Below are 22,635 nucleotides of genomic sequence, written 5' to 3' on the forward strand. Positions count from 1 at the left end.
CCTATTATCCGGCGCTTCATTAACTGTGGAACGTGCTATAAAATGTTGTGTGGCTTACCGATTCTTGTGCCATATTTCCGCCATCAACTTTTGGTAACTTTTCGAAAGAGCTGGTTTTTTAACTGTCTGCGCCAAGCCTCCACATTCAAGGAAAAATAGAGTCAAGGGAGGGCTGGGGAAGAAAGAGATAAAATGATCTTCACCAGGAAAGTTCCAGTTTGCATCAACTCAGCAATGCTGCCCAATCCCATGATCTCCACCACAATGAAAGAGAACACTAGCTATAACACAAGGAATAGCACCTCTAATTTCTCCTCCAAGTCACATATCATCTAGACCTTGACATATATTGCAATCTCTTCCCTGTCACTGGGTTAACATTGTTGTCTCTCCATACTAAGTCTATTGTGGGAGCACCGTCATCACAAGGACTCCTGCCGTGCAAGGAGATGGCTGAACATCTCAGAGCAACCAATAATAATCAACCAACCCGCTGGTCTGCGTGAACAAGGAGTATCCGATAAGCGCAGTCCACCGATTCCTACACAACATGCCCAGAAACTCCAACCACCTGCCATACTTTAAAGACATCTTGAAGATGACAATCAGACTACTCCGACCCCTCGGCATCATGGTAGCCCACAAACCGACAACCACAATGAAACAGCTCCTGATTAATTTAAAGGACCCTGTATGAACAACCAGCAGAACAAACGTCATGTACAAAATACCCTGCAAGGACTGCAAGAAACATTACATTGGACAGATGGGCAGGAAACGAGCCACCAGGATACATGACCACCAGCGAGACACCAAAAGACATGACCAACCATCACTAGCATCCTTACACAGACGAAGAGGGACACCATTTCGATTGGGACAGTACATCCATCTTGGGACAGGCTAAACAAAGACACGCATAGGACTTCCGAGAGGCCTGGCATTCAAACTGGAACTCCATTAACAAACATATCGAATTGGACCCCATTTACTAACCTCTCAGAAAAAGAACCGGAAGTGATATCACCCACCACGACAGACCAAGATGCATAACTAGCAAGCAGGACAGAATACCAGCGCTTCATTGGAGGCTAACTGATGATGCTACCTAGCATGGTGATGACATGAAACACCCGAGAACAAACCTACCAGCTCAACAAGCAAATTTACAACCTGCTTCTAACATAATTATACAATTTTTAAATAAGGAGATTAAAGCTATACATAGTACTTAGATGCTGTCTCACCAATGCTCAAAACTGCTCGTAAAAACTTTCGTACTTTAATATTTCATCCTTAAGAACTAGAAAAGACAGACTTAAAATCTTTTTCAAAGTAAAAAAATACAAGGTGAGAAAAAGCTGTGGCATGCAGCGTGTGGTCCAGGCTTGGAATGAACTGCCTGAAGGTCTCGTGGAGGCAAGTTCAATTGAAGCATTCGAGAGTATTGGATGATTACTCAATTAGAAACAATATGCCGGGCTATTGGAAAAAGGCAGAAGTTTGGCACGAAGTCAAAATGCCAGAAAGACAGTGGGCTGCATGATATTCTTCTACACAGGAACAAATCTATGATTCCGATTCTCTGTAGGAAACTATTTCTCTCTGTACTGCAGAGTTTTGCAAACCCTCTCCATTTAAATAACATACTTCACTCAAACTGAAGATAATCGCACATTACATCATTTGCCAATTTTGTCCACTTACAACCTATGTCTGTTTGCAGACTCTCTACCACCTCTTGACAGCTGATGATTTTGCTGCTCCTCGGATGCTGCCTGAACTGCTGTGCTCTTCCAGCACCACTAATCCAAAAGCTGATATTCCAGTCAGTTTTGGTGACAGGAGCAAATTTAGGTACCACTCAGCATCTTCGTCTAAGTTATTGATATAGATGAGAAAATCCCTGTGGTACTCTGCAAGTTGGCTTGCCAACATGAGAAAGACCTATGTTATGTCTCCTCCTTGCAGCCTATGAGCTAACCAATCTTTTATCCATGCTAATGTCTCTTCCACAACACACACAGAGAAGAAACTCCCCCTCATCTCAAATTAGTGCTCCTTAGTTCTGAGACTAGGCCCTCTGGTTCGAAACTCTCTCACAAGAGGAAATTTCCTCTCAGCATTTACCCTGTAAGCTCATTAACAACTGTACATGTTTCAACGAGATCACCTCTCATTCTTCTAACCCTAACTCATGAGATGATCCCTTCATATCAGGGATCATCCCAGTGAACCTTCTCCAATAAAACAATATATTTACTTAAATAAGGGGACCAAAGCTGTTTACACTACTTTAGATATGGTCTCACAACTTAAACTCATTGTAGCAAGACTTCCCTATTCTTATACTTTGAAATAAGGACCAACATTCATTAGCCTTCCTGATTATCGACTGTACCTGTGCGCTCGCTTTCTGTTTTGAACGCAAATACTCCCAAATCCCTTTGCTACAATTTTTTTCCACTTAAATAAATACTGTTTTTTGTTCTCCTTTCCAAATAAACAACATTACATTTCTCACATTATATTCTATTTGCCAATTTTTTGCCTATATACTTAACCTATCAATATCTCTCCGTAAACTGCTTGTATCCCTCTCTCAACCTGCCTTTCCACCTATTTCTGTGTCATCAAAAATTTGGCTGAAGTACATTTGCTTCCTTCCAACAAGTTGTCAATATAAAGTAAATCCTCTTTATCCATGAAAACACAAAATCTTCTATCCGTGCCAAAAAATAACAAAAATTAATATATGCCGGCAAAAATTTTGTTTTCGGGATTTTTAAACAAGCTTCTCACTCACGAATTTCATCATTCGCAGGGGTTCTTAGGAACTGAACTCTCCCGGCTATCAAGGAATTGCTTTTATCTTTGCATTCACTTTAGTGTGGTACCTTATGAAATGCCGATATTTATCAAACACAATTATTTTTCAGCTCAAAATGGAACTCGATTAATAGTTTGGATCACATTTTAAAGGGACAATGGAATTTAATCTTCCATCTCTCAAGGGTGAAATTCTTGTGCAGTTCCATTATGGTTATCCTCACGCAACACATAAAAGTTGTTCTTTTGGAGATGACCACAGACAACAGGTTTGACCGATTGGAAAATGACACGCTGAACCCGACCACACTCCTATCAGATGTCCATACACTGTCTCAGCCATATTGATCAAGGACTGCGATCCCAATTGACTTTCTTTTACACAGGTCAGTAACATCGCTTGTAGTGTCTCGAATTGATAAAAACATTTGTACACCACAGGCTACAATTGAAGCTGTGATCAGCCAGTTCTTAATGACTCAGCTAGTCATTGACCTTTAGCAACGCAGAGAAGAAGTGAAGACTGAAGATGCTGGAGATCAGAGTTGCTGATCTCCAGTCACCGGAGATCAGTGCGGCGCTGGAAAAGCTCAGCGCATTAGACAGCATCCGAGCAGTAGGACAGTCAACGTCTCGGGCATAAGCCCTTCCTCCCACTTGTCGCCTGTCTTGTCCGAACAGGATTTTATATGTTTCTTATGAGAACCCCACTTATTCTTCTAAATTCCAGTGAATACAAGCCCAGTCGATCCAGTCTAACCTCATATCTCAGTCCTGCCATCCCAGAAATCAGTCTGGTGAACCTTTGCTGGACTCCCTCAATAGCAAGAATGCCCTTCCTCAGACGAGGAGACCAAAACTTCACAGAATCCTCAAGGTGTGGCCTCACCAAGACCCTGTATAACTGCACCAAGACATCCTTACTCCGATACTCCTATTCTCTCGCTATGAAGGCCAACATGCCATTAGCTTTCCTCACTGCCTGCTGCACCTACATGCCAACCTTCAGTGACTGTTCCACCATGACACCCAGGTCTTGTTGCACCTCACCTTTTCTTAAACTGCCACCATTCAGATAATAATCTGCTTTCCTGCTTTTGCCACCAAAGTGGATAACCTCACATATATCCACATTATACTGCATTTGCCAAGTATGTGCCCACTCAGCCAGTCTGTCCAAGTTACCTTGCAGCCTTTTAGCATCCTCCTCACAGCAGACACTGCCACCCAGCTTAGTGTCATGTGCAAATTCCTTCATCCAAATCATTAAGGTATATTGGGAACAGCTGGGGTCTCAGCACAACCCTGCAACACCCCAGTCGTCACTGCCTACCACTCTGAAAAGGATGCATTTATTCCAACTCTCTGCTTCCTGTCTGCCAACCAGTTCTCTATTCATGTCAATACATTACCTCTGATACCATGAGCTTTGGGTTTCCTTGCTAAGCTCTTGTATGGAACCTTGTCAAAGCCTTTTGAGAGTCCAGATACATATCTGCTGATTCACCCGTGTCCACTCTACTGATCACATTCTCAAAAAACTCCACAAGAATTGTCAAGCGTGATTCCCCTTTAGTAATCCATGCTAACCTGGACTGATTCTGTCACCACTTTGCTCAGTTACTGCATTCTTAATAATTGACTCCAGTATTTTCCCCACCACTGGTGTCAAGCTAACGAGCCAATAATTCCCCATTTTCTTCTCCCTCCTATTTTAAAGAATGGGGTTACATTAGCTACCCTCCAGTCCATTAGAACTCTTCCAGAATCTACAGAATGCTGGAAAATGATCACCAGTGCATCTGCTATTTCAAGGGCCACTTCCTTAAGTACTCTGGGATTCAGAACATCAAGGTCTTATTGGGTTTTAATCCCATCAATTTCCTCATCACCATTTCCAGAAATAAGGATTTCCTTCGGTTCCTCCTTCATGCTTGACCCTCTGTGCCCTAGCATTTCCTGAAGGTTACTTGTGTCCTCGTTAGGGAAGGCAGATCCAAAATATTTGTTCAACTGGTCTGCCATCTCTTTGTTGTTCACTATAAATTCACCTGAATCTAACTGCAAGGGACCTATATTTGTCTTCACCAGTCTTTTTCTCTTCACATATCTAAAGAAGCTTTTGCAGTCAATTTTTGTGTTTTCCGCAAGCTTACTTTCACATTCTAATTTCCCTTTGTCCTCCTCTGCTGAATTTTAAATTTCTCCAAGTCCTCAGGTTTGCTGCTTTTTCTGGCCAATTTAAAACATACGACAAGACAGTATAGCACTCCTGAGTACAGGGAAGAAACTTTCAGCTGGATTCTCAACAAGTGAATGCATTCTAAGGGTTCTCAGAAAGCTTGTCAGAAGTTCATCTTACCAGTTAGAAAGAGCTTGAAGAGCTGCATTCATATAACAAGTATTTCCAATGTTTTTCAATCCAGTGAGACCTGGAAGGACAACATACGCAGGTTCGAAAAAAATCCAACTTTTTACAAGGCAATTTTGTGTTCAGAATGTTACTTATAAGGCAGTACACGTACTTTCACTGCTCATTTCATTTAAAAAGACTGCCCCAAATCAAGGACTTTTTCAGGGAGGAAATAAAACAAAAGTGGGAATAAAAAGTAGCAGAGGTCCACAGAGGGAACTTAAAGCAGCAACTCTGAATGACCAAACCTCTTGTTTTCATGTCATCATATTCTGCATCGAGGTCATGTCCCACTAGAGTAATAGGAGCTTTCAACATCTGTTCACAGGGAGAGGAATCCTAGAATAAAACACACAAGGGCATATATGTAAAGACAAGAACAACTTGACACATAAGACAGCAAAAGACCAGTCAATTATAATCAGGAACAGCACAGAATTAGAGAAAGTAATTCTAAGCGTCAAGTCAACCATTACCATCACATTCTCAGAGTGACAAAGGATGTAGCCTCAATGTCCCCTTTACTAAGAACAAATATAATTCTGCAATAATACCCCAAGTACAATCAGCAGACTTTGCATCTTAATCTTTCTGCATTCTAGAGGGGAAGCTACTTTAGTGAATGCATGAATTGTAGCCATTCAAACAGAACAGAAGTGGTTTTAACACTCTCAAATTTAAGTCTGACTGATAAGTTTGTGTGCATACATTTCATCTCCTCTGACCCAACCAAAGAAGTAATTTAGATTCATAGTTTCAGTGAGATAAATAGTTCAAAACATGAATTGTACCTGAAGTCAATATCCCTGTTGTAATACTTAAAAACAGTACCTGACATTCATGCACTTAGGGTCATAGAAATGTACAACATGGAAACAGACCCTTCAGTCCAACCCGTCCATGCCGACCAGATTTCCCAACACAATCTAGTCCCACCTGCCAGCACCCGGCCCATATCCCTCCAAACCCTTCCTATTCATATACCCATCCAAATGCCTCTTAAATGTTGCAATTGTACCAGCCTCCACCACATCATCTGGCAGCTCATTCCATACACGTACCACCCTCTGCGTGAAAAAGTTGCCCCTTCGGTCTCTTCTATATCTTTCCCCTCTCACCCTAAACCTATGCCCTCTAGTTCTGGACTCCCCGACCTCAGGGAAGGACTTTGCCTATTTACCCCATCCATACCCCTCATAATTTTATAAACATCTATAAGGTCACCCCTCAGCCTCCGATGCTCCAGGGAAAACAGCCCCAGTCTGTTCAGCCTCTCCCTGTAGCTCAGATCCTCCAACCCTGGCAACATCCTTGTAAATCTTTTCTGAACCCTTTCAAGTTTCACAACAGCTTTCCGATAGGAAGGAGACCAGAATTGCACGCAATATTCCAACAGTGGCCGAACCAATGTCCTGTACAGCCGCAACATGACCTCCCAACTCCTGTACTCAATACTCTGACCAAGGAAAGCGTACCAAATGCCTTCTTCACTATCCTATCTACCTGCGACTCCACTTTCAAGGAACTATGAACCTGCGCTCCAAGGTCTCTTTGTTCAGCAACACTCCCTGGGACCTTACCATTAAGGGTACAAGTCCTGCTAAGATTTGCTTTCCCAAAATGCAGCACCTTGCATTGATCCGAATCAAACTCCATCTGCCACTTCTCAGCCTATTGGCCCATCTGGTCCAGATCCTGTTGTAATCTGAGGTAACCCTCTTCACTGTCCACTACACCTCCAATTTTGGTGTCATCTGCAAACTTACTAACTGCACCTCTTATGCTCGCATCCAAATCATTTATGTAAATGACAAAAAGTAGAGGGCCCAGCACCGATCCTTGTGACACTCCACTGGCCACAGGCCTCCAGTCTGAAAAACAACCCTCCACCATCACCCTCTGTCTTCTACCTTTGAGCCAGTTCTGTTTCCAAATGGTGAGTTCTCCCTGTATTCCATGAGATCTAACCTTGCTAACCAGTCTCCCATGGGGAACCTTGTCGAACGCCTTACAGAAGTCCATACAGATCACATCTACTGCTCTGCCCTCATCAATCTTCTTTGTTACTTCTTCAAAAAACTCAATCAAGTTTGTGAGACATGATTTCCCACGCACAAAGCAACGTTGACTATCCCGAATCAGTCCTTGCCTTTCCAAATACATGTACATCCTGTCCCTCAGGACTCCCCGCAACAACTTGCCCACCACCGAGGTCAGGCTCACCGGTCTATAGTTCCCTGGCTTGTCTTTACCGCCCTTCTTAATCAGTGGCACCACGTTTGCCAACCTCCAGTCTTCCGGCACCTCACCTGTGTTGAAGAGTCTGGTGTTGGAAAAGCACAGCCGGTCAGGCAGCATCCAAGAAGCAGGAGAGTCAACGCTTCGGGCATAAACCTTGTACTAAAATCAGCAATGTCCAGCTCTTTCACATCTTTGGTATTATTTGAATGAAGCCTTACCTGGTGTTCGCACATCTGTGGTGATGTCCCATGTTGCACTGTTGGTGGAGGTCCAAGTTTTCGCTCCAGAAATACCTCTTTTCCGCATGCATAACACCAGACTCTCAAGGTGGTAAGGTTAACAGTGAGATTGTGCCTGGTTTCCTGAAAAACGATGTATAATTCACAAGAAAAATCAGATTCTATATAAACATGCCAAGACTTAACACTTACATTTCATGTCCTCTCACTAATCAAAAATTCATTGTACAAGTTTTGCCAAATACTAGTGTGGACATGAACTCGCTGCACAATAAATCTCGACATATAAAAACAGGAGCTCTTCCCTAGTTAGTGTCAGAACTCACTACCATCAACTATTTCTGGGCTTCTACTAACTTTTATTTCCTATTGTAGCAGGAACACTTATCTCCCACAAGGTGGCATATGCTTTCTAGAAACTGGATTATATTTTATTTTACTTGCCCCAAACAAGTTCCACAGAGACATTCACTTTTGCACAGTGCATTTCTCCACTATCACAGAAAGAGGAGGCCTGCACTGACATCACTCAGTTACAGTCAGCTTAATTTGCACAGAAGCATCAGTTATATACATCCTCGAGTTTGAAAACCACATGTCAGTGACTTACACAAAGCTGGACAAATAGGGTGCTGGAAAAGCGCAGCAGGTCAGGCAGCATCAAAGGAGAAGGAGAATTGACGTTTCGGGCATAAGCCCTTCTTCAGGAATCTTCTTTGTTACTTCTTCAAAAAACTCCATCAAGTTTGTGAGACGTGATTTCCCACGCACAAAGCCATGTTGACTATCCCGAATCAGTCCTGAAGAAGGGCTTATGCCCGAAACATCGATTCTCCTGCTCCTTTGATGCTGCCTGACCTGCTGCGCTTTTCCAACAACACATTTTTAAGCTCTGATCTGCAGCATCTGCAGTCCTCACTTTCTCCTGGACAAATAAGGTCACAGGATACAGTAGGAAATGTGAGGGGAAGGAGAAGGAATCTACAGACAAGTTGCACTGGAAAAAGATTTGGTCAGATAGTTCCTATTTCCTCTCAGTGTGCCCGGTTTAAACTGCAAAAACATACTACTGTCAAGCTGCAATGTTACAGACAAAAGGCAGAAAAGAAAATGGTGAGCGACACTACAGTGAAGGAACTAGAGAAGGTAGGAGAATCTTTCAAAAAGCAAACTACAGCCAACATGAAAAAAAAATTACTAAGTCCCCACATCTGAAGACTATCCACTGACTCCTGCTGAAAAATTAGGTAAATATCAGGGTTGGGCTCAGTTGTGTCTGACCCTTCCAGCAACTATGAGCCTGCTATCAACAGCTTTTATAATACTCTACTCTACTTGCAATGCCACTTGTAAGAAAACATGAAAGAATCACTGAAAATAGCTGTCGCATCCACAAATTATATCCAGTCGGAAAAGACTTCACCACCACGAACCAGCAGCTCTTACTGGAGGGCAAAACATTCCATCGCTCACTATATTGTTATTATTTGTCTTTTCGATTCCACACAACCTCCGCCAAAACACAAGATAAAACAAAATCGCAACCCTGTAAATATATGAAATTTGATTTTAGGAGATAATCAGACAAGTATCGCTACTTTCAGATGAAGATGCCAATTCAGCTCCCACAAAACCACCTAAACTTGTCCTCCCATTACCACTTGCACTCCTCCCTACCTTCCCCCACCCACTTTAAATTATCAATTTGCCAGTTGGATGAGATAATAGGAAATCAGTAGCAACTGTGGACTTACAAACCAGTGTCGACCACTGTCTTGAGGCAGGTAAGGGAAACAGTCAGTGATTCACTTGTATCATCACAGTTTGATAGGAATCAGTTTTAGTATTATTCTAACTGACAGAATAGGTTTTTGCATCAATGATGAATGAGATGACCTTTTAGCCTGCCATTTGCAGCATCCAGAAAATAAATTATGGATTTCTAAAGCTTTGAAGAAATAGTAATCATCAAGCTTTGGCAACCCGGTACTGAATACAAATATATCTCTCTTCTTGCTGCTCCCAAAGTTGGAAGACACACTGCCACATAATAGTAGAGATAAAATGCAATGTGGAACGCATGATAGAAAGTTCAATAGTCTGCATTTTGTCCTGATAATACGCCTGAAGAATTCATGCAATGTTTTATGTTAATTGACATTTATGTTAATTTTAGTTGCTCAAAAGGTATTTTAAAGAATAGGCATCAAATTAGCATTTAGATCAGAGTGGTGCTGGAAAAGCACAGGAGGTCAGGCAGCATCCAAGGAGCAGGAAGAATCGGCATTTTGGGCAAAAGCCCTTCATCAGGTCGATTTTCCTGCTCCTCAGACGCTGCCTAACCTGCTGTGCTTTTCCAGCACCACTTTGATCTAAGCTCTGGTTTCCAGCATCTGCAGTCCTCATTTTTTCCTATCAAATCAGCATGACAAGGAAGAAGAAGAATTGAAAATGGACAATAAATGCAGTAACAACTTGACTGTATGGCATGTATCATGTAATAAATCATCAAGCTACTTTACAATAGCTTCATAAAACTAAAGTATGACAGAGAGATATCTCACCAACATTTGGTCATCAGGCCTAAGAGGTAGGATTAATAAAAAAGGTGCCTTAAAAAGGAAGAAAGCAAGGTAAAGAGGCAGAGAAGTTTATGGAGGATGCTAAACAGCTGGGGATAGTAGTTGAAGACACAACCACCAATGGTCGAGAATTAAAATTGGGCATACACAAATTAGACCAGCACAGATATTTGAGAGGATTGAGACCCTGAGAGTGATGAGGGAGTTAGGGAGGGCTGAAACCATGGAAATATTTGAAAAATAAGGATGAGAATTTTAAACTCAAAACGTTGTTTGATTGGTTGCCAAACGCTAACGAAACAATGTTCTCGAGTGAACAGACACCATGATTAATGCAAAATACCAGTGGTGGTGGTGGTGAAGTGGGGTGAACAGAGAGAAGAGCAGTGAATATGCAGGAGAGGAAGCCGTAAACAGCATAGAGACATTTGTAAGCAAGGACTTTTGAAACCCAAGGACTGGGTAATAAGGAGCAAGACTAGTAAAAGAGCAGCTGTGGTAGGCTGATAATTCATAGTCTGGACTGTAACCATTAAAAACAAAGATTAATTTTTAGTTTTAAAGTCTAAAACAACTAAAAAGTTGTTAAAGCAAATTGTTACAACACTGGGTAAATCCTCCTGCTTAATTTACAACCAGCAACTCAGAAAAGATTTATCCCGTGCAGTAATCTGTAAAGCTCCCAAGTGGTCAAGAACTGTTTAAAGTAAAAATTAACAACTTTATTCCTTAAAGTATAACAGAGAATAATTAACTAACCACGATTTACAATTTCTCCCAAGACTTACAAAACCACACTTCCTATCTCAAAACCAGGCAGCTTTTATGCTTCTATTCAGATCTTCCTGTGTCTTCATTCCTTCTTAGGAATTTCTGCGTCACAGGTTACTGATCGAAAAGGTACTTTTAAGAGAGCTATTTTTTCACGCAGTCTGTTTACATACTGTGCTTAACATTTCTCATAGGGGTCAAAACAATGACTGCAGATGCTGGAAACCAGATTCTGGATTAGTGGTGCTGGAAAAGCACAGCAGTTCAGGCAGCATCCAACGAGCAGCGAAATCGACGTTTCGGGCAAAAGCCCTTCATCAGCAATAAAGGCAGTGAGCCTGAAGCGTGGAGAGATAAGCTAGAGGAGGGTGGGGGTGGGGAGACAATAGCATAGAGTACAATGGGTGAGTGGGGGAGGGGATGAAGGTGATAGGTCAAGGAGGAGAGGGTGGAGTGGATAGGTGGAAAAGAAAATAGGCAGGTCAGACAAGTCCGGACAAGTCAAGGAGACAGTTACTGAGCTGGAAGTTTGAAACTAGGATGAGGTGGGGGAAGGGGAAATGAGGAAACTATTGAAGTCCACATTGATGCCCTGGGGTTGAAGTGTTCCGAGGCGGAAGATGAGACGTTCTTCCTCCAGGCGTCTGGTGGTGAGGGAGCGGCGGTGAAGGAGGCCCAGGACCTCCATGTCCTCGGCAGAGTGGGAGGGGGAGTTGAAATGTTGGGCCACGGGGCAGTGTGGTTGATTGGTGCGGGTGTCCCGGAGATGTTCCCTAAAGCACTCTGCTAGGAGGCGCCCAGTCTCCCCAATGTAGAGGAGACCGCACCGGGAGCAATGGATACAATAAATGATATTAGTGGATGTGCAAGTAAAACTTTGATGGATGTGGAAGGCTCCTTTAGGGCCTTGGATAGAGGTGAGGGAGGAGGTGTCGGCGCAGGTTTTACAGTTCCTGCGGTGGCAGGGGAAAGTGCCAGGATTGGAGGGTGGGTTGTTTGGGGGCGTGGACCTGACCAGGTAGTCGCGGAGAGAACGGTCTTTGCGTAAGGCGGAAAGGGGTGGGGAGGGGAATCTCAATTATTTAATTTTCCTTGGTCTTATATCCCCAAAGCATCGGATTGGGTCTCTGGCTTTTAAGACTCTCAACATACTCAATTCAAATTGGATTGGAGTTTGATATTTTTCGGGGTATAATTTAAACTGGTTGGCCAAATTAGAATTTGTGCTTTTGTCTCATAGCAACACAGCGAGTGGTGGTTGTTCTGAATCAAATGTTACTTTGTAAATTCTCCAGCACTCTGTGTACTTGCCAGGTCCTTCACTCTCAAATGTACACCCATATCTTCATAACAAAATCAACTGAATTATAAACATAGCATTTAAAGGAGGTATTGACAACTGTCTTGTCAAGTTCAAATGAACTTTGCAAATCAGTGGTTAGACCTCAGCTAGGGCACTGCACTTCAGGAAAGATGTAAAGGCTTTAAAGATTATATGACAGGTTTATCAGAATGTTACTGAAAATGAGGGGGTATGGTTTCAAGGACAGGTTGGAAAAGCCAGGAAGGTTAGAAAAGTTGATATGGTGATCTCAGAGCTTTCTGATGTTGAGGTTCACAGTAGATAAAGAAACATTATTTCCTTTTCCAATAAAAAAAAGAGATCACAATTTTAAATCTGTTTTATAAAAAAATTTTAAATCTTTTCAAGGAAATTCCTCATCTATACTTCCCTTCTACATCAGGAAAGCAACCAACATAACCAGACGCCTCCTACACTGGTTATATCCTTCGCTACCCTCTCCCATAGGGCAGAAGGTATAAGAGTTTGCATACACGTTAAACAGCTTCTTTCCGAATTTTATTAGACTTTTGAATGAACCTCTGTAATGTTAATGTTGATTTTTCTCTGCACCTTCGCAGCAGTTGTTTTATTGTGTTCTGCACCCTGTTACCCTGTTGCACTGGTATAGTACAATCTGCCTGTAATGCAGGTAAAACATCACTTTTCATTGTACCTCAATACATGTGACAGTAATAAAGCAAATCAAATCAAATCAAATCACCCGCTCCCTCTTCACCAAACAAAAAACAAAGTTGTTAGGATCTGGAACCCTGTACTAATGAATGAAACATATTAAATATTAAAAAGATGGATAGAGTCATGAATGAAGAATACTGGATTAGTGGTGCCTGAACTGCTGTGCTCTTCCAGCACCACTAATCCAGTATTTGGTTTTCAGCATCTGCAGTTATTGTTTTTACCTCATGAATGAAGAAGTTGAAGGGTAACAAACAAGCAGGAAAACGGAGCCAAGCCTGACGGCTCTTTCAATGAGCCAGTGCAAGAAAGACAAACCAAATGACCTCTTTCTGCAAATAAGCTTCTATAATTATGTGAATGCGGCACAGAATATTACCATGAAGCTGACAGTCACAGTTATAGTCAGAGTCATACAATGCAGGGAAGGCCCTTCGGCCCATCGAGTCTGCACTGACCTAACTACCACTAAAGAGACAGACAGAAGTGAAGACTGCAGGTGCTGGAGATTAGAGTCGAGAGTGTGGAGCTGGAAAAGCACAGCAGGTCAGGCAGCATCTGATGAGCAGGAGAGTCGACGTTTGAGCAAAAGCCCTTCATCAGGTCCTACTAATGACATGCTAATCCCAATTTCCTGCACTAGTCTAATGCTCTTGAATGTTATGATATTTCAAGTGTTCATCCAATTTTTTTTTGAAAAGATTTAACATTTCCAGCTTCCACTACCTTCTCAGGCAATGTATTCCAGATTCCCACCATCCCTATGTGAAAGAGCTTTTTCTTAAGCCCCTTACCCTAAAACTATAGAATCATTGAATCCCAGTGTAAGCTCTTGAGTACACACCAACACTCCAAAAAGCAAACTCTACCCTATCCCAGTAGCCCTGCATTTTCCATGACTAATTCACCTAGGCTGCATGTCCCTGAACACTATGGACAATTTAGCATGGCTGATCCACCTAACCTGCTCTTAGAGTCAGAGTCATAGAGATGTACAGCATGGAAACAGACCTTTCGGTCCAAGCCAACCAGATGTCACTCGGTGGAAACCCACACAGACAGGGGGAGAATGTGCAAACTCCTAAGGGTGGAATCAAACCCAGGTCCCTTGCACTGTGAGGGAGCAGTGCAAACCACTGAGCCACCATGCTGCCCATATGTCCCCTCATGATTGACCCCTCAACCAAGGAGAGCAGCTGTTCTCTATACGCCTCATAATCTTATACACCTCAATCATGCCCCCCTCCTCAGTTTCTCTGCTCTGAAGAAAACAATCCAAGCCTATCTAGTGTCTTCTGATAGCTCACTCTCTCTATCCCAGGCAACTCATCCTGGTAAGTCGGCTTTGTACCCTTCCCAGTGCTATCATATCCTTCCTATAGTGAGGTGATCAAGACTGCGCACACTACTCCAGCTGTGGCCTAACCAACACTTTGTACAACTCCAACATTACCTCCTGGCTCTTATACTCTATGCCACAATTAATTATTCCAAGATTCTTCAGTTTCTCTTAGCTACTTCCCACCACTCTTTAAATACTCCCTCTTCCAAAGTACATCATCATCAGGGTTAAATACCATCTGCCACTGCTCTGCCCATCTGACCAACCCATCTGTATCTCTGTGTAACCTACAACCATCTCCTTAACTACTAACCATTCTAGCAATCTTGTTTCACATTCCTTCCACATTTTTATCTCTACCATTTATGTATATAACGAACAATAAGGGGCCCAGTACTGATCTTGTGGTACACTGCTGGACACTGGCCTCCAGTCACTTGAGCAGCCTTCTGTGATTACCCTTTGAGTCCTAGTACCATAGCAGTGTCTGATTCATGTCACCAAGTTTCCTCAATTCCATGAGCTTTAACTTTCTCCAGTCTCCTATGTGGGACCTCGCCAAAAGCTTTGCTAAAATCCATACAAACTGCATCAACTGAACTTGCCCCCTCCATACAATTGATCATAATTTCATAAAATTCTCACAAGATTGTTTGGCATTACCTCCCTCTGACAAAGCCATGTTGACCATCCCTAATTAACCCCTGCCTTTCCAAGTGGATATTAATTCTCTCCTTCAGAATTTTCTCCAATAGTTTCCCTACTACTGACATGAGACTCAGCAGTCTGTAATTATCTGGTTCATTTCTACCATTCTTCTTGAAAAGTGCAAACGCATTAGCTGTCCTCTAGTCCTTGGCATATCCCCGTGGCCAGAGAGGAATCAAAAGCTTGTGTCAGAGCCCCTGTAATTCCCTACCTCATCTCCAACAGCAGCCTGGGATACAATTCATCTGGGCCAGGAATGTCTGGGATACCTCTGTTTCCTATATCAAACAAGCTATACGTAAGCTCCTCATTGTCCCTTGACCTGAATTCTGCAACTACATTGTTCTTTTCCAGAGTCAAGACTGAGGAGATGTATTCATTTAAAACCCTTCTAACATCCTGAGGCTTTACCTATTGCCTATTGGTCCCTGTTAGTTGCCTATTGGTCCCTAATGGGACCTATCGTTTCCCTGGTTAACCTCTGCCCTTTAATGTAGTTATAAAACATCTTAGGATTCTCCTTGATCCTGTTCACAAGTCCTTTTTCATGTTAGTATCACTGCTTTGGCGAAGTTATTGCCTGTTCTTAACTACCCTGGAGAAAGCAGCTGTGAGCCATCTTGACCTCCACTACATGTGGTGTAGGTCGAACTGCAATGTCAATATTATACAGTCATGACCAAAGGTGGTTTAAAAATATTTGGTAAAAGTACTATCAATATATAACTTGGAATGATACTATACGCTGGTGGTGCCTTTCAAAAACTGATGACCTATTTACATTTTGCTTCATCTGTCCCCCCTTGGACGAACATAAAATATCCCATGGCACTCTTCTGAAAAATAACCATAAGCGTTTTATGGCTTCTTAGTCAATATTTACATTAACCGGTCATTTGTCACGTCATTATGGGAGGGAGCTCGTTTGTGCACCAATTACCTGCAACATTTATATCATAACAGTGACCACATTTTAACAAGTGGCCAGGATTGTTTGAAGGTTTTGAAATACACTATAGAAATGATTGTCTTTCTTATTTACTCATAAAAGCAAAACTCCATGTCTACCTGCGAATGAATGGTGCTGTGATCAGAGTGGGATTCTCCACAACCAACGTAGGAACAGCCATTCTGTTAACAAAGGAAAGGAGCTCAGAATGAGAATGAACAACTTTCAATACCACTCCGAATACACTGTAACCACAGACTGCATATAATCTTACCTCCAAACATGCCCATAAGTTGGGCCCTCCAACTTTACAGTCTTGACAAGTACCCTACACAGAGACAAAAAAAAAAGAGAATGTAGATACTATTGTAGGAAGATAGGGATATAAAAGTGCTCAAGTTAGAAGTAAGGTTCCACATACAATGGAACACACCAAGTGTAATTTAGGAAAGCTCAACCAAACCTTCTCATGCTCTTTTAATTCAACCCACATTCCCTAGAATGCAAAAATTGTGGTCCTAATTCCTTCTCTTCCTACAATCTCCAGGATTTTAATTGACAAGTTTGGGATCCTTACATGATATTCTCTGTGGTGATCCATATAACCCTGAACCAGAACATGGCTTATTCACTTTGTTCTTTTACATAGTGATCCCGAATTGTTTTTTTTTGGAGGTAGACAATATGAAGGTGCCTCTATGCAGATCTTGCTTCATTCAAACCCACTGTACTGGCCAGCTTGAAGGTTTTGAGAACTGGATAAGCACACAGCGAATTCATGGTCTCAACTGTTCCAGGAACAAAAATGTAAGGGATTCATCATCTCAGGTATTCTGTTGCCAGACAGAAATTGCTAATTATTCAATCTCCTTTCCATTAGCACTGGACTCAAATAATATTTAGATGTCAGTTCTGGTTCAATCATTGAAGACGTGACGGAGACAAAATTGCACTGTGTACAAAATCTACAATAGGAATCAACGCAGTACTGGGGAGTGCTACATTGTTTGGCATGCTGTCTTTTAGAGGAACCAAACTTAAACCCTTCTGATGGGTATACATGATAGCAATGGTTACATTCAAACAAAATGATTTCTCTCCAACATTTATCCCTCTTCTTGCACTATATAGATTATTTGATCACTGTTATATTGCTGTTCACAGGGCTTGGTATGCAAATTCCCAACTGTTTCCCCTACATTATAGGAATAACTATATTTGGAGAGGGTTCAGTGGAGATTTACCAGGATGTTGCCTGGAATGGAGGGCTTATCATACGAAGAGAGGTTGACTGAGCTCGGACTTTTTTCATTGGAAGAAAAAAGGAAGAGAGGGAACCTAATTGAGGTGTACACGATAATGAGAGGCATAGATAGTGTTGATAGCCAGAGACTTTTTCCCAGGGCAGAAATTGTTAACATGAGGGGGGTCATAGTTTTAAGCCGTTTGGCAGAAAGTATAAAGGGGATGTCACAGGCGGGTTCTATATGCAGAGAGTTGTGAGCGCATAGAATGCGTTGCCAGCAGCAGTTGTGGAAGCGAGGTCATTGGGGATATTTAGCAGACTGCTGGACATGCATATGGTCACAGAAGTTTGAGGGTTCGTACATTAGGTTTACCTTACATGAGGATCAATGGTCGGCACAACATCGTGGGCTGAAGGGCCTGTTCTGTTCTGTGCTGTACTGTTCTATGTTCGAATAGTATTTCACTGCTATAAAGCAGTTTGCAATATTCTGAGGTTTCAAACAATGCTTTCTTCATCCTAGTTGTATCATACCAAAGTGTTTAGAGCTGGTTAGATCTGTGAACTTACTCTGTAAAAGGAGACGCATTTTTAAAATGCAGAACGGTACTTTTTTAAAAAAACATTAGATTCTCATTCAATATAAAGCCAATTGCTGCTCTGATGTTATAAAACAAGTCACCATTTGTCTATTGCTGGTGGCTCAGTGCATTTTTCCATTGATATTGCTGGGACAGTGGTGATAGGATTTCATGAGTGAATCCCAGAGTTCACATGGGCATCAGTCAGAGTGAAGACCATATTCTGTTGAAGTGGTACTGCTCATTGTCCTCCACACAATACAGTGGAGCAGTTTGCCTGGTAACAAGGAATCCACATCTTCCCAAGGAAAACACAAATGAATCGACAAACGAAAAATAAATTTACTAGGTGTTGGAGGATGTGTAGGTTGTAAAAGATTTGTTCCCGACAATGGTGATTTAAGCAACTTACATGAGATTTCTCAATTAGTTCGTCTTTTGTTACTTCGCCCACTGATTCCAAGTGTATACAGTCACCAGCTAGATGCGACATCTTCACAGCAACACCTTCCTGCAGGCTCCAGATTCAGGACTACCCACACGACAGGAAAAATAACTACAATTAAAAAGATAGCACTATTTTGAGAAGAATACAGCTGCTTGTTAAAAGCAAAGATTTCAGAAAAACACAATATCTTAAGGTTGTAATATCAGTACTCCACTAACTGCAAGCCACCTAGCAGGGAGTCTGCCACATCCTGTATTTTATAAAAAGATCAAAAGGATGGCTCCGTAAATGATCTTACACCATACAGATACTGCACCAACTTTTAACCAATGAATATTGTGAATGGGTTTACTTTTCTAAAAAAAATTTAAGCTGTTGAAGCTAGTGTATGTCACTCTACGACGTCAGCATCAACATGAAGCTCTATTTTTAGGTGTTCATATTCTGCTTTGCTCTGCAAACAAATCACATCCAGCCACTGGATTCAAACGAGAAATTCTGCAGCAGTAAAGAACCAATTCCAAAGTATTTGTGTAAATGTACGAAGAGGAGACAGTAGCACAGTGCTTACTCCATGGGACTAGTAATTGAGAGGCCCAGGTTAATTGTCTGGGGTCATGGATTCAAATCTAACCATGGCAGTTAGTGGAATTTAAATTCAGTTGATACATCTGAATTCATAGACCCATAGAATCCCGAGAGTGCAGACAGAGGCCAATCGGCCCATCAAGTTTGCACCATACAGTATCCTATCCTATCCCCATAACATTTAGCTTGGTTAACCACCTAGCCTACACATCCCTAGACACTATGGGCAATTCAGCATGGCCAATCCAACCAAGCGGCGTATCTTTGGATTGTGGGAGAAATTAGAGCACCCAGAAGAAATCCACACAAAAAAAAAGGGAAGACTGTCTTTGTAGTGTTTGCACAGTCAATGGTCAGGACAAAAGTAACAAAAAAGAAAGAAAGGGCAAAAAAAAAAGTCCAAGATCCATTTGTGGTACGAGACCTCTCCAAGCTTTGAAAGGGAACATGCTGGAAAGGAACTTATCAAATTAATGTTGTTAAATGTAGATCACAAATCGTATTGGAATTGAAAGTTATGATGAGCATGGCAGGTATTGAGAGGCAGGATCAGCTGTTGTAAAATCCATTCAGTTCAGTAATGCCCTTTCAGGGAGGAAATCTGACATTCTTTCTCGGTCTGGGCTACATGTGATTCTAGACCCAAGGCAATAGGGCTGACCCTTGACTACCTTATGAATTGGCCGAGCAAGCTAATGGCAATTAGGGATTGTCAACAAATACTATCCTTGCCAGCAAGGCTGACATCTCCTGAAAGGATTTTAAAAGCTGATAGATCTCATATTGCTATCAGTACCATCTGCTACAAGGGTTGAACAAGAACCTTCAACGTGCCCCACATTACTTCCAAGGGATATAGGAGTCAGTGGAGTTTACAAAGTCCTGAAATAGTGAGTGTTCAGTTCCAGAGAGGAAGAGAAAACAAGCCACAGTAATGTCATTTATGGAGGGTAGAGAGCAGCAAAGGAAGAGTTGTAAAATGCAGGCTTAAAATAATAAATAGTACTGATTAATCAGCAAGCAATGAGTGTGCAGACATGCTAGCCTTGTCACTGTGAAAGCTGTGGACACTCATCATCTCCACAAAAGGAACTGGCTCAAGGGATTGAACTGCCTATTCTTCTTCTCGTTAACGTTTGTGAATCACACACACCACAGAGGACTCCCAACAAGTACTTTGCCTGACAAGAACAAGATCAACATAATAGTTAGAGAAGCTTTGAGAAGGTAAACAGAGAAAAAACAGCTGGTCAGAGTCAGAGACTACCTAATGTAAATAACAGATGGGCCGATGAGTGGCAGATGGAGTCTAATTCAGATAAATGTGAGGTGCAGCATTTTGGAAAGGCAAATCAGGGCAGGACTGATACACTTAATGGTAAGGTTCTGGGGAGTTTTGCTGAACAAACAGACCTTGGAGCGCAGGTTCATTGCTCCTTCAAAGTGGAACCTCAGGTAGATAGGATAGTGAAGATGACGTTTGGTATGCTTTCTTTATTGGTCAGAGTACTGAGTACACGAGTTGGAGAGGTCATGTTACGGCTGTACAGGACATTAGTTAGGTCACTTTTGGAATATTATGTGCAATTCTGGTCTCCCTCCTATCGAAACGATGTTGTAAAACTTGAAAGGGCTCAGAAAAGATCTACAAGGATGTTGCTAGAGTTAGAAGATTTCAGTTATAGGGAGAGGCTGAATAGGCTGGAGCTGGATCGCAGTGGCTGAGGGACGGCCTTTTAGAGGTTTATAACATCATAAAAGGCATGGATAGGGTAAATAGACAAGGTCTTTTCCCTGAGATGGGGGAGCCCATAACTAGAAGGATAGATTTAGGTTGAGAGGGAAAACATTTCAAAGGGACCTAAGGGGCCAATGTTTTCATACAGAGTGGTGAGTGCATGGAATGAGTTGCCAGAGGCAGTGGAGGAGGCTGGTACAATTACAACATTTAAAAGGCATCTGGATGGGTATTTGAATACAAGGGGTTTATAGGGATATGGGTCAAGTGCTGGCAAATGGGACTAGATTAGTTTAGGATATCTGGTCAGCATGGATGAGTTGGACAGAAGGGTCTGTTTCTGTTCTGTACATCTCAATGACTCTAATTCACTAAGGGAGGGTAGAAGATACAGGCAGTGGTTTCGATATGGAATGTCCTATTGGAAATAATGGAAAAAAACAAATTGCTGCAGCATCTAAGATAAGGGGATAACGTTTGAAAAATAAATTGGAAACAAAAAAAAAATCAGCAGACTGCAAAATAAGATTAAACTGGATAATTCTTCCAGAGAAATTAAACTAGTGAGATTTGCTGAATGAATATTGAATCAATGCTAGACACAGGAATTACTGCCCAACGTGTTAGGCTAGGATGTTGAGGATTACAAGCAGACAGCAAACTAGGTTACAGACCAACCATGACCTCCAGACTACAGCCACATGATTTAATTGAATGGCAGAATAAGCTTTTAGGGTTGCATAAATTTGTAGTTACTGCTGACATCCAATGATAAGAGGCAACACAGGAATATGGTATTAAAGTCATTGATCAGCCATGACCAAGAATGGTGGAGCAGACTGGAGAATTGAATGGCTATTCCTTTTTCTGTGGCCCTACAGCCTTTGCCAGTTCCTTGAAACATAGATATGGCTTAACAGAATGGATAAGAAAACCTGAAGAGAGGACTTCCATTTTAAAATAAGAGAAAATTGAAGGAGGCATTTGATGCCATTCCAATATTTGATTGAATTAACTGGTTCATTCTTGCATCTGAATCAGAAGGTCCTTGAGCTCTAAATCACTGGAACATGCAATCTAGAATGGCAATCCAAAACAGTACATTATTATCAGAAGCAAACATCTCTAATGTTAATCTTTCTGCTTGGGCAAGTGTAAAGCTAAAACTACAATGATAAGGCTTATATTAAATCCAGAAGACGGTGATAAACTGGCCTTTCCTTGTCAATTTAGATGGTTTTCAGACTACCATGCTGTTAGGACCATTTTCACATCCAGTTGTTTCAGCATACTAACAGAGTGTACAAATAATCATGAGGTTACAAATAAACTCCATTTAATCCTCAAACACATTAGCTAGGCAATTAACGAGCTTGGTGTTTTTGGGACCTTATGTACAAAACAGTTGCCTGATAGCCACTATTTTGTTGGCAATAATAATTCAACAGCAGCAATAGACATATTTATCTCTGTCGAGAGTGTGGTGCTGGAAAAGCACAGCAGGTCAGGCAGCATCCGAGGAGCAAGAGAATCGACGTTGCGGACATAAGCCCTTCATCAGGAGAGATGTTTCCTGATGAAGGGCTTATGCCCGAAACATCAATTCTTCTACTCCTCAGATGCTGCCTGACCTGCTGCGCTTTTCCAGCACCACACTCTCGACTCTGATCTCCAGTATCTGCAGTCCTCACTTTCTACTAGGTATATCTACCTGGCCTGCTAAATGTGATGAAACATCCAGAGGTGTTTCACTGGAGTGTTATGAAGCAAAACTGAACATTGAGCCACACAGGGCAACATTGAGAACAAATGGCCAATGGTTTGCCAAGGCAGATTTTAAGACACTTTTTCAAAGAAGGAGGGTTTTTAGTAAGGGAATTCCAGAGTTTAAGCAACTGAAGACAGAGCCAACACAGGTA

The 22,635-nt window shown here is 41.9% G+C and overlaps 1 protein-coding gene across 2 annotated transcripts in view; it reads right to left on the bottom strand.

The window, feature by feature from the left end:
- The window catches only part of usp33 (ubiquitin specific peptidase 33), a 101,442-nt gene that overhangs the window by 66,513 nt on the left and 12,294 nt on the right, over nucleotides 1–22,635 (bottom strand). Inside the window, exons 2-8 of one of the 2 annotated variants that reach the window (XM_072574764.1) lie at nucleotides 18,355–18,498; nucleotides 16,390–16,443; nucleotides 16,235–16,297; nucleotides 7,702–7,845; nucleotides 5,491–5,581; nucleotides 5,192–5,261; nucleotides 59–172 (exon numbers count right to left, since the gene is read on the bottom strand). In XM_072574764.1, the coding sequence (XP_072430865.1) occupies nucleotides 59–172; nucleotides 5,192–5,261; nucleotides 5,491–5,581; nucleotides 7,702–7,845; nucleotides 16,235–16,297; nucleotides 16,390–16,443; nucleotides 18,355–18,435 (617 nt within the window). In that variant the 5' untranslated portion in view covers nucleotides 18,436–18,498. The remainder of the gene's footprint in view (nucleotides 1–58; nucleotides 173–5,191; nucleotides 5,262–5,490; nucleotides 5,582–7,701; nucleotides 7,846–16,234; nucleotides 16,298–16,389; nucleotides 16,444–18,354; nucleotides 18,499–22,635) is intronic. The other variant, XM_072574765.1, reaches the window with a different exon arrangement.

This window comes from Chiloscyllium punctatum, chromosome 7 (genome assembly GCF_047496795.1).
Source record: "Chiloscyllium punctatum isolate Juve2018m chromosome 7, sChiPun1.3, whole genome shotgun sequence".
Taxonomy (NCBI): Eukaryota; Metazoa; Chordata; class Chondrichthyes; order Orectolobiformes; family Hemiscylliidae; genus Chiloscyllium; species Chiloscyllium punctatum.